This window comes from Triplophysa rosa, linkage group LG4 (assembly GCF_024868665.1).
Source record: "Triplophysa rosa linkage group LG4, Trosa_1v2, whole genome shotgun sequence".
NCBI lineage: Eukaryota > Metazoa > Chordata > Actinopteri > Cypriniformes > Nemacheilidae > Triplophysa > Triplophysa rosa.
The window spans coordinates 31575759-31588698 of NC_079893.1; the positions used below are offsets into that span (position 1 = coordinate 31575759).

Below are 12940 nucleotides of genomic sequence, written 5' to 3' on the forward strand. Positions count from 1 at the left end.
TCCTTCAGTCTGTTCAAAGGAAGATATTCACACGCTTGTTTTATTGTTTAATATAGATATGAAAATATTACTTTTTCAATTAATATAGTTTGGGAGGAGAGATTTTCCAAATAAAACGATTTCTTAAAAACACTGATTTGAGAAGATGATGTGATTTCTCACACACACACACACGCAGATGAAGATTGACAGGACGATGTCATCAGTGTCATGAAATGTCAAGTAAAATATTTGACATTTCATAAATATTACACAAATGTTACAAAGCAGGTAATGTGCTACATCTCTTCTTGTATGATGAATCTCTCTCTCTCTCTCTCTCTCTCTCTCTCTCTCCTCTCTTTCTGTCTCTCTCTCTCTCTCTTCTTCTTCTCTCATCTCTTCTCTGTCTCTCTGTTTCTTTTCTCTCTCTCTCTCCTTCTTCTGTCTCTCGTCTCTCTCTCTCTCTTCTGTCTCTCTCTTCTCTCTCGTCTCTCCTCGTCTCTTCTTTCTCTCTCTCTCTTCCTCTCCCTCTCTCTCTCTTGCTTCCCTCCTCTCTCTCTTTCCTCTCTCTCTCTCTCTCTCTGTCTGTCTCTCTGTGTTTCTCTTTCTGTCTGTCTGTCTGTCTGTGTTTCTCTCTCTCTCTCTCTCTCTCTCTCTCTCTCTCTCTCTCTCTCTCTCTCTCTCTCTCTCCCTCTCTCTCTCCCTCTCTCTATCAGTGTGTGTGTAAGTAATGTGCTGGTCAGCAGTGAATCAGTGTCTTCATCAGATTCAGGTTGTGTCATCAGGAGTCTGATTTCTATCTGCACTTTCTTCTGTTTTTACGAAGTTTCTTGACTAGTGAATAGTTATTTTTGTGGTGAATGGAGATGAGTGTTGCCATGCTGAAGATTGGAGCCGTGTTGAGCACTATGATCATGATCACTAACTGGATGTCACACAAACTGCCAACACTGGTAGGACTTCGTCAAGACGTCGCTCGACCGGGAACATCTGAGAAAATCATCAGTGTATGTACAGACATTCCCATGTTTCTGTGTTGTACTGCACACTGTGTGTGTTGTGCTTGCGTGTTTTGTGTTAAATTGTTGAATATGCTGGAATATAATTTTTTTTGACATTCACTCGAACCACCCACCCACGCGCGCACACACAGTGTGGCACTTCCTCTCACAATCTGCTAGACCTTGGCACCGCCACGGCCACCTCACAAAATACCTTGTCCAATCATTCAACACCACTCAGCCAATCAGAGGAAAGCATCAGAGAAAGCAGTAAAGCAGATTTCGGCACTCATGAGACCAATCAGAAGCAGTTGTGATAGGATACACTGTGCTCCTTGTGAAGGAGTTTAGTTTTCAACACTTTTCTTTAACACTGTAGATAGTAAAGCGTTGACACACACACACTAAACTCCTCCATCTTTGGCTTATTGTGAGTGTTAGCTTAAAGACTGAATATTATTCTTATTTATTATAAAAAAATGTCTCTTCTAAAAGATTCACAACTTTCATTGGTTGGAGTATTTACAGATGCTTTCTTTAAAGTCCCACTGAAATAAAAAAAAGGATTCTTATTTTTTCATGAAATATTGCAGCGTTTGTGGTTAATACTTTTTTTTTAATTCATGTGCCCTCATAAAATTTAGTTAAAATCTGAAAATGCACTTCTGCCCTCTAGTGACTATCCGTCTTAAATGACATAGGTTGGACGGCTAGAGGCGGAGCATCCGGTAACTCCTCCCCTTCAACTGTCAGCCTGCTGCAAGTTCCATTTCAAAATGAGACGAAGGTTTTGATACATCAAATCGCAGTGAAAACACAAGCGTAATCGTAATTTTCACTCATACAGGCAGTTAGGGCGGGACATTGAGGGGCTTCTCCCCCTTTAAAATAGACAATTTTAAGTTTACCAAAAAGCTTCTGTTTTGATTTCATGGGGACTTTAATACATCATAATCTAAAATACTGTAGAGAAAATATCAAGTGTCACAAAATGTTAGAGCTGAAGTGTTAATGTGACTATTAGCATCTATGCTAATGGTTCATCGTAATGTTGGAGTGCGTCTGTGTGTGTGTGACGGTGGGGTGTTGGCTCTCTCTCTCTCTGTGTGGGAGTGTGTTTGTTTCACACACCGCTGTGAAGCTGCACGACCACACACATGGAAACTCAGAGAAACCGGATGAGAACAGATGGACACGAGCTCGTCTAATTAAAGAGCCCAGCAGACACCGAGAGAGAGAGAGAGAGAGTGTGTGTGTGTGTGTGTGTGTGTGTGTGTGTGTGTGTGTAGTAAATGATAGACTGAGAGATTTGATTTTTCATTTGATTTTAACTTTTTAGTTTACCATAATTTATTTCAGTTTTCATTTATTATTCAGTGAGGTCACGCTGTAGGTGGGGCTCTGGGTTCTATTGGGTGGTCTCTGTATGACAGATGGCTGAAGGGGAGGGGTTAGAAATAAATGATGACATCAGCTGAAAAGGAAAGTTGTTTTAGAATAGAGCAAATGATGACATTCTGTTAAAAGACTGCAAACGCTGTTTTCTTTCCAATAATGTGCACTGATGAATTCTGTGAAATCATTTCCAACACACTTTATATTCAGCAGACTCTCTCTCTCTCTCTCTCTCTCAGGTGTTGTATCCAGGTGAGGATGATGGTTGGCAGGTGTACGGCTCTGTTCAGGGGAAGTGTGTTTGTTCTATACGCTCACCCGTTCAGAGCGTTTGCAGCGGTGACCCGCGCTACATCCATCTGCGACAGACGTCTGATCACGTGAGCATCTCTCCCGCCTTTAATTTCATTCAACTTCATTCTAAGAGTTTGTGTATATTTATACAATGTGTGTGTGTGTGTGGTAGGTGCAGAATGTTTCTCAGTATATTGAAATGTTAAACTCGCGGACATCTCAAGATCTTCAGCAACTACGAGACTCAGAGATGCTCCTCGTCACCATGGAGACCAGATTGAAAACAGCCCTTAATAATGCACAAAGTTTGACAACTAAGAGTCTGCAGGTAGCATGAACACACACTGAGTTTTAAAATGAATCATTATAGATATTGCGATTCTAAAATACTTGAATTATAAACTGACCCGTTTACTTGTGTGAACTGCCTCAAATTTGACCTGAAAAGTTGGTTTCTGGTGTTTCATTGTATTAGTGCACAGTGAGAATATTAACTTTATGTATTCTTTTATGATGTGTAGTAAAGGTTGAACGGTTGTCGTGTTTGTGTGTGTTTGTGTTGCAGGAGTTGAGATGGAGTATGTCTGAGTTTCGGCCGCTGCGGTTGGTGTTGGGTCGCTTCAGGTCAGATGTGAGTCAGTTTGACTCTCTGAGAGAAGAGACGAGCAGACTCCATGACTCTCTCTCCATCCTGAAGGAACACTTCACATTACAATACTATCATCAACTCCAACACAAAGCCTCAACACTTCAACACAATCTACACACCTGCTCCAGCCGACTGGGTGTGTGTGTGGTCATCATGTTTTTCTTTAGATTGAGTGACGTGCACATAAGAAACATGATATGAAATCACAGGAGTGAAACGTGTGTCGTGTGTTGTCAGGTTGTGGCAGATTGACAGGTATCAGCGCTCCTGTCACTGTCAGATCTTCAGGGTCACGTTTTGGATCGTGGATGATGGACAGTTTGATTGACAGCTTGGACAACCGCGTACGTAACAATCCAAACCCAAATGAAAACAATAGTCACTGTTGTGTTTGCATGTGTATTTTGTGTGTTGTGTAGGTGTGGGTGATGGAGGGTTATTTTAAAGGCAAGCGTCTGGTGGAGTTTCCGTCTCTCAGTGATTTTGCCACAGGACAGAACTTCATCATTCACCATCTTGATCAGCCGTGGTCCGGTGAGTGTGCGCACGTGTGTGTTGTGTTGTGTTGTGTTGTGTTGTGACACACTGACTCTGTGTGTGTGTGTGTGTGTGTGTGTGTGTGTGTGTGTGTGTGTGTGTGTGTGTGTGTTTCAGGTACAGGTCATGTGGTGTATGACGGCTCTCTGTACTATAACAAACACAACAGTAACACACTGATCCGCTATCAGCTGAGCTCCGGACACATTCTCGCTCAGCGTGATCTGGATCAGGCCGGATTCAACAACACGTTCCCGTACTCGTGGGGCGGATCGTCAGACATCGATCTGATGGCGGATGAGGCGGGACTGTGGGCGGTCTACACAACTCTTCCTCACGGAGGGAACGTGGTGCTCAGTCGTCTGGATCCCGACACGCTGCAGGTGATGGAGTCGTGGGACACGGGCTTTCCCAAACGCAGCGCCGGAGAATCCTTCCTCATCTGTCAGACTCTCTACCTGACCAACTCGCACCTGGCCGGCGCTAAAGTTCACTTCAGTTACCACACCAGCACGTCATCCTACGAGTACACCGACATCCCGTTTCACAACCAATACTCACACATCTCCATGCTGGACTACAACCCCCGCATGCGAGCGCTCTTCACCTGGAATAACGGACATCAGGTGATCTATGACATCACTCTCCTGCACTTCATCAAGACCACCAAAAACAACCACAGAAACATCAGCAACGTCATATCCAAATGACTGTAGACTGTTATGATGAGATCTGTTTCTCTTGTGATGGATGAATCATGACAGTGATGCATGAGAGTTAAAACGGTTAGGACAGAGAAGTCAAATGCTGTATGTAACAGAGCAAGTGGTGTTGTAAATCGTCCGGTGTTTGTGAATTCAACAAATTGTGAATAAATGCTCTAAAGGAGTGTTCTGTTGTTTAGAATGTTTGATTTACATGTTTACAGCTAATTAACCTTGCTTTTATTATAGTAGGCTAAAAGTTGAGTCATGTTTTTTGGCAGATTGATTATCATTCCTAGTTTTACTGAAATTCAGTTTTGGTTATTGTGGTAAAGCAATATTACATTTGTTGTAGTTAAATGTGGTTGTTATGTGGTCAAATCATCATTCACGTTTTACATTGTTTTCTATTCGATGAAACTTTATTTTGTGAGGTGACCAGATTTCGTTTTTCATGAAAACTGGGGACATTTTCTAGTTAAACGGTCAAAGTATCATTGAAATCTCGTTTGTTATAATCAATCAATTAATAAAAAAATTTGTTCCACATAATTATTCATGAGTTTTTGTACTATTGCAATTAATTACAATAGTATGATATTGTTTGCAGATCAAACTGACCATAACTGGTTGTAATCAAGTTGACCAAAACTCTATGGAATAATAGTCCACTGTGAAAATAGTAAATACTAACCATTGCAAATGATCAAAACAGTTGCACGCATTAACACAAATTTCAATAACACTACAAAAATATAACAAATTACATTAAGGTTCCATTCACAAAGCATTTATAAATGTGTTCATTAATGATTAATTAGCCATTTGCAAATGTATTATAAAGCAGTTATAACGGCATGAATAAAAAGAAGGATTCTAACCAAATACCTGCCAAATAGTGAGCCATTATTAACTCAATGTATTTATTCAGATTTATTTGACTCGAAAGCAGATTCATTATTATCTTGATGTTGTTTGCAAAATAGGCTGTCAGACCGGAGATTATACATTTTTTTCAAATGAGGTGTTTTGAAGTTGTGAATGAATACTTCACAGGCGTCCACTTTTCTTTGAAGTGCACTTTCATGGGCTGTCAATACTTCTAAATGTATGACTCACATCAGAGATGTAGCCTTGTGAGCCAGCATTCTGTTTCTACAAGAAATAATAAAGAAATATTTTCTGGTTTTTATGAACTATTGGAAGTAATTGAATCATTAATAAAACACCATAAACAAACAAGTTTACGACAACCATTGTGCATTTAGTGATCAAAAGTTTGATGAATTTATCTTGGTAAGCAAGAAAAAACGGCTTTGGATATGGATAAGGCATTCTGGAGGGCACCGGAAGACATTGGGAATCGGATCAGGTAAGCAACAGGGTTTGAAAAGTGACATAAGATATGAAATAAACAATAATAATAAAAACTCACACCCTACAGTCTCCAGTCTGACAGCCTATTTTGCAAATAAATAAAGAATAAATACATTTATTAAGCATTTATAACATGGGAGTTCAAAATAGCTCACTATTTGGCAGGTATTTCATTAGAATCATTTTTTATTTACGCAGTTATAACTGCTTTATAATGCATTTGTAAATGACTTATTAATCATTAATCAACACATTTACAAATTCTTTATAAAGGGAACCTTAATGTGTTACCCAAATATGAAAACATATGACAAATAATACTGTAGTTACCATTTTTAACATTCTCTAATTGTATTGAATATTTTCAATTGTACAAACTGTATACAGTCATTACAGCCAGTAATTAAAACTTTTAAAAGAACTTCAACTTAAGTTTGTGCTTTTGGAAATGGACCTTTACATGAAGCTTTTTATTTGCATTTTAGGCTTGTTTTGAGCACAGATGTCCTTTCTGTGAATGTAATAGTTGTCAGTGTACTTGCTATATTGCTTAGATAAATCATTATATTTGTTTATGTCGCTGCGTAACGTTACTTTCGCCAACGTATGTGAGGGAAGCACTCGATCAGTGGTGGGAATTCTGTGTTTTGAGTTCAAAACAATCCAGCTCCCTGGCCTGACCCTGTCATATATAACACATAACAAACTGTTTTACTTCAGTTTTACATGAGTAGTTAGTACTTTGACTCTAGTCCTTTGATATTTGATAATAACTTGATGACGCTTTCTCATGTGTCGTCGTACATTCTCCATCGCTAAACTAATTGGTTTAGTTCACAGCCCCCTCTGCTGGTGTAAATAATCACTACATGTTTGCGCTGGTAATCCGCAGGATATGTTGATCGGGCTTTTTCAGTGTATTTTTGGTTGTTTTGGACATGCTGTGAAACGGGGACATTTCCGGGGACAGAACACCCAAAACCGGGACGTCTAGTCACCTTATTATTTTGGCACTACGCCACTGGTAACACTGTGTTATTTTTTGTAGTACCATGCTTAATTTCCGTAAGGGAATACATTACACGGGCTCTCCAAAAAAACTTTACATAATAATTTATATAAAAAAGATTTTATGATCACCATCTACGATGCATGTCAGTATCAATCGCTAGACTTAATAGATTTAAATGATTTAAATGAGGTTTTTTTTGCAGGATTTATACATACATATAAGATCAAGGAAAGAAGTTCGTATTAAAACTTAAGTAAACATTTTCATATGCAAAGTATACAATGCATACAGGATGTAAAAAGTATTTTCCATATCATCACCATAGATAATTAAATGAGGTTTCGCGAAGCGAACCGGCGCTTGCGCGCGTCGTGCCGCGGTGCATGATGGGATCTGTAGTGCGCCGGTCTGGCACTTCCTGTACATTGGACTGCGGGTGTGAAGTTGAGTTGTGATCTGAGTCGAGCTGATTAAAGTTATAAACACACATCAGGTGAGTGCCGAACACTGTATTGTCTGTATTGTGAAGTTTCAATAGTGAAGATGAAGCGGATTATATCTGTGTTTTACACCAATAATGACGCGATGATCCGAGCCGCGAACAGCTGCGTGTTAAAGTGAATGAAAACAAACGATAAAAATAATACATTTTACAGTATAATATTCATCATTATTTATTACCGTCAAATTAGTCAAAAAGAGTCTTTGTGTAAACTTTTTGTGTGTTCATTTATTCAGTTATAAATGAACTACTGTTATTTAAGTTTAGATTATAATGTGTCAGTGTTTGTGTATGTCATTGGTGTTTTTGTTACTGATGTGTGTGTCATTGATATGTCTGTCTGTGTCTTTAACCTATTGGTGTGTGTGTGTGTGTGTGTATTTCATTTATATGTGTGTGTGCGTGATTGCTGTGTATGTATGTGTGTGTATTTGATAAGTCTGTGTGTGTGTCATTGATGTATTGATGGTTGTGTGTGTTGTGTAGATGTCTGCGCTTGAGGCGTCCAGCAGACCCATCACTGCAGTGGCCTGGGCTTCCAACACCAGCACCTGTCCCAGTCATTTCTCTCTGGTAACCATGACAACCTCTCACACCTGCACACGCTGTGTCCAGTATTCACATGTGATGTGTGATGTGTGTGTACTCTCACTGGAGTTGTGTGTTGGTTTATGTGTTTGTGTAGATCAATCAAACTGAAGATGGAGGTTCAGCAAACTTCAGCAGAGGTTTTGGACTCAAGTCAGGATATTACCTGTGTTACAGCAGGGTGAGCTGCTCACACACACACACACACACACACACACGACTGTGTCTCACTCTCATCTGTCTGTCTAACTCTCACCTGTGACCAGAGGTGGGTAGAGTAGCCAAAATCTTTACTCAAGTAAAAGTACAAGTAACTATTTTAAAAACTACTTGAGTAAAAGTAAAAAAGTATGCAATGAAAAAACTACTCAAGTAGCTAGTTACTTAGTTACTTTGTATCTGATTATATAGGCCTACTACATAAAATTAATATTAACGCCAATATTTTAATATTACATTTTAATCAATATTTTTAATTATCATAAGCAGATATCTTTGCAATATACTAGAGAGACTAAAGAATAGACAAACACAGAAGAGACAAGCATTTCTGTAAGTTTCATCTAGTCCTGATGTCAATGTAGTTTACACAACTTATTTAGAATAATAGACCATGTCAAACTAAAGCATGAACTAAACTCAGAGCATTTCCTAAGATGATCTAGAACATCTGCAGTGCTCTCTTAAATGAAATACACATTTTTGAACAAAGCTCATGTTTTCTCGTGTTGTGTCACGTGTGTGTTGTGAAACGCTCTTACTTGTAAACAAACAGTAAACAGTGAACCACATGCCCATCAACAAGTTTTCTTCCTTCTGTTCTTCAAATGTATATTTCTGCAGGCTCACGTCTCTGTGTCTGACAGGTAACGCGCATGTTGCTGTGGCTGACGAACAGGTCGCGCGGGTGCGCGCATATGGCCGGCATTTATCATTGCTGGCAAACAATATGACACATTTGCAGTTTTGATTGTATAGATATAGATTCATATCCACTTCATCCAACGCTCTTTGTGTTCTGCGTGTTCTTAAGTTTCGCGCTACGAGGAGTGAGTAATCCTGCTTCAGATGATTCAGATCGTGCTGCGAACTGAACAAATCATTTGAACTGATTCATTAGCCTGTTCAAGTGGTTTTGCCCATTGTTCAATTAATGCTTTCAAAAGAATCGACTCAAAAGAATCGATCACTCGGGAATGCCCGTAAAAAGAGACGACAACCTTGAAATAAACATCGCGTTTTAAAAAGCATGTTTTAAAATGAAGGAACGAAGGAACGTCACGCAATGTAAGTTATGTAACGAAGTAAAAGTACAGATTTTCTATGAGAAATTTACTCAAGTAAGAGTAAAAGTACACACTTTCAATTTTACTTAAAAAGTACATATTCTCCAAAATGTTACTCAAGTAAATGTAGCGAAGTAAATGTAGCGCGTTACTACCACCTCTGCCTGTGACTCACTCTTAGCTCTTTGTCGCACTCTCACTTTTGTCTCATTCTCAGCTGTATGTCTTACTCTCATCTGTATCACACATCTGTCTCATATAGCTGTCTGTCTCTGTCTCTGTCACTATATTGCATCTGTCTGTCTCACTCTCACTTATCTTTTATTCTCATATGTGTCTTATCTGCCGGTCACTCTTCTGATTGTGTCTGTCTCACTCTCAATCTGTCTGTCTCTCACAGGATCTTTCTGGAGGGATGGTCGTGGCAGATGTGCAGGTGATTTCAGATAAAGAGACGATTCCTCATGGTTATTGCTACATCCCAGAATATCTTGAGCACAGTGAGTCAAATCTGACAGATCTGTAGTGTACGAGTGTTCACAAGAGCAGATGTTTAACCAGCTTTTGTTGTTCATTGAGTTTGTTTGGACCATTACACATGCTCGCTCTTGTGTGTGCGTGCAGAAGCGTCTGTTGGAAAGAAGAAGCGCATTTGTGTTCGAATTGTTCCTGTGGGCAGCGTAACGACAGCCGTTCTAGAGCTCAAACTGACGGTCAAGAACAAGACCATGCTGCAGCAGTACACCTGCCTGGGGTAAAACGCTCCGTACACCTGATCTAGAATCAGACACTCTGCACACCTGATCTAGAATCAGACACTCAACTTACCCGATCTAGAATCAGACACTCTCTACGCACCCGATCTAGAATCAGACATTCTCTGCGCACCCGATCTAGAATCAGACACCCCGTGCACCCGATCTAGAATCAGACACTCTCTACGCACCCGATCTAGAATCAGACACGATCTAGAATCAGACACTCCGTGCACCCGATCTAGAATCAGACACCCTGCGCACCCGATCTAGAATCAGACACTCCACTTACCCGATCTAGAATCAGACACTCCATGCACCTGATCTAGAATCAGACACTCCGTGCACCCGATCTAGAATCAGACACCCCGCGCACCCTATCTAGAATCAGTCACCCCGCGCACCCGATCTAGAATCAGACACCCCGCGCACCCTATCTAGAATCAGTCACCCTGCGCACCCGATCTAGAATCAGACACTCTGTGCACTCTATCTAGAATCAGACACCCTGCGCACCCGATCTAGAATCAGTCACCCCACGCACCCGATCTAGAATCAGACACTCCGTGCACCCAATCTAGAATCAGACACCCCGCGCACCCGATCTAGAATCAGACACCCCCGTTCTAGATGACATCTGTTTTATTCATCTGTTCTGGTTGTGTTTGTGTTTTTACAGAGACATGAATGGGTTTGTGGTCTGGTGTTTGAAGGGCGCACTCTCTCCTCCAGTGCCGCAGGCTAAGCCTCGTAGAGTCAGTCTGGATATGCGTAGTCTCACGCTAGAAGGATCTGGACCTCCACAGCCGCTCAAACCCAGGTACATGTAACCATACACAGCAGTGAGTTTAGAGAACATTCTTCATGTTCAACAAACTTCACTGGAACTGCTGTGTAGTTGTTAAGGGAAATCAGGTGGTTGCTAAGGTGTTCTGAATGGTTGCCAGGCTGTTGGTTTGCAATTGCAAAGATGTTCCAGATGGTTGGTTGGGTATTGTTGTTCAATCTGTCTTTTTCTCTCTTGCCCATCTTTACAGCAATCCTCCCACTGGCCCAGCAAAGGTCAGCCGTCGCCGCGCTACCCTAGAAACCAGCAAGACATTGGAGGGTGTGTGTGACAGCGATAACCATAGTAACATCTATGGTATAACAGGTACCGCAAATAGATGAACTAATATAATGATCACATCTTTGTAAAAATAGAAATTCACACCATTATCAAGATCTGCAGTTTTGTGTTTATATTTTTGTTTATATAACTTTATCACATTTGTTGAGTCGTATCACTTAACTTAATAACATTCACATACAAATTAAGTCATATCATAATTTAGTCATGTAAACGACAGATCCGTTTTGATGGCTTCACATGTGAATGAGTAACTCTTCTGTGATTGGTGTGATTGTTTTTGGTTGTTGTGATTTGTGTTAGCGATGGATGGAGTTCCATTCAGTCTTCACCCGAAGTTTGAGTGTCAGCTAAACCCACAGGTGAGCGATCACTGAGGTCACAGCTGTGCTAAACAAGCTGATCAAGACCCATAGGTTCTGAAATATGACATTCAAAACCATTTAGTTTATGATCAGTAACTAGCTTTGATCAGTCTGATAAAACAAATGTTCATTGTAATACTAGACATTCAAAATGATTTATATTTCTGTGTTTCTGTCAGGTGTCTGTGAGCACATTGAGTGATATTCGTATTAAATCAGTGCAGGACATTGAGAATGAGGTGAGAGATTTTCAGTAGAACTGTTTTCTGTTAGGACTTTTATTTTGAATTGTGCTAATTTCTATTAGTTGTTGCTTTATTTTCTGTGTATTTCAGCATTTTAACACTGTTTTCTGTTTCTCTGCAGTATAACTACATGTTTGCGGTGGAAGAACTGGCCGCCAAGAGAATTCACCCCTTGTTGACAAAATCCTGAAATATTGTCTTTTAGGAGCCTGTTTTTTTTTTATTAGATTTTAAATCTAGTTTGTTCCAGTTTGCTTTCAGGTTCTTATGAATAAAGTAGCACAATCTCTTTTTGAACTAGGTCATCAGGGTTTGATCTCTCTGTCTTTTTCTCTATTATTTACTCTGGGTTGGTTAAACATGAAGGATTTTCTACATTTATACATGTATGTATGTTTCCATATGTTACAGTTTTCAAATGTTACAGCTTCATGTGTTTCTGAAAACACTAAAAGTCAAATTCAAGTGCTTAACAAAGTGGCTAACAACCCCATTAAAGATACAGTTTATGCACGTTCTTTGTTATTTTATAAATATAAAGCCAAATTACTTGTGTATCTGGTTTGGCATTTTCTGTAGTTTTTTTCCCTTTTACTCTAATATTCTATTTAAATATATTTCAGAAATGGTGGGACCAAATATTTGTGTGTGTGCTTTATATTTATGTCTGTTGAAAGTCTGTTAAAAAACTTTTTTGTTGGAGAATTTAAATGGATAAAAAAAAATGTGTTTTAGGTAACTGGTAATGGTAATGGTAAATGCTATAATTCTGTGGCCATTATTTAATATGTAAGCAGTAAATCAATAAACAGGCGTACAAAATGTGCCATAAATGAGAATGTGTTTCCAAACCCTCTTTGTCATAAACATCCCCATTAATAAAAAATGTGCCTTTATGGGTAACAAACATAAAAATGTGTCCGTATTCACTCAGACTGGAGCTCACTAGGCATTAACATGATTAAAATCAATAATACTATAAAAGCAAAGAAAAACAACTCATAGACAGCACAACTGCAAAAATGTGTGCAACTTTGATTTTATTTTTAATGACAATAAATGTTATCTTTCTGTGTTACGGTTTGAACGAAACAGCAAATTTTGCCTCCAAAATGACAA

At 39.5% G+C, this 12940-nt stretch overlaps 3 protein-coding genes across 3 annotated transcripts in view; all 3 read left to right on the forward strand.

Annotated features, from left to right (window-relative positions):
* col5a3b (collagen, type V, alpha 3b) overlaps window positions 1–152 on the forward strand; it is a 42475-nt gene extending 42323 nt beyond the window's left edge. The window contains exon 65 of the mRNA XM_057331813.1: window positions 1–152. This exon is cut by the window's left edge and continues 542 nt beyond it. The gene's annotated coding sequence lies outside the window, so the exon portion shown is untranslated.
* A 539-nt stretch (window positions 153–691) lies between these two features.
* olfm2b (olfactomedin 2b) lies at window positions 692–5706 on the forward strand. Its single transcript, XM_057332454.1, has 7 exons — window positions 692–989; window positions 2618–2758; window positions 2845–3000; window positions 3238–3457; window positions 3559–3665; window positions 3741–3855; window positions 3976–5706. Exons 1-7 carry the CDS (start codon window positions 843–845, stop codon window positions 4566–4568), a joined length of 1479 nt encoding a protein of 492 aa, XP_057188437.1. The 5' UTR covers window positions 692–842; the 3' UTR covers window positions 4569–5706.
* Window positions 5707–7310: 1604 nt separating this feature from the next.
* Window positions 7311–12728, forward strand: mvb12a (multivesicular body subunit 12A). The gene is made up of 10 exons (XM_057332455.1): window positions 7311–7444; window positions 7940–8026; window positions 8139–8222; window positions 9728–9827; window positions 9952–10081; window positions 10762–10902; window positions 11120–11235; window positions 11515–11573; window positions 11756–11815; window positions 11943–12728. The coding sequence occupies exons 2-10, from the start codon at window positions 7940–7942 to the stop codon at window positions 12009–12011; spliced, it is 846 nt and encodes a 281-aa protein (XP_057188438.1). The 5' UTR covers window positions 7311–7444; the 3' UTR covers window positions 12012–12728.
* Window positions 12729–12940: the final 212 nt, after the last annotated feature.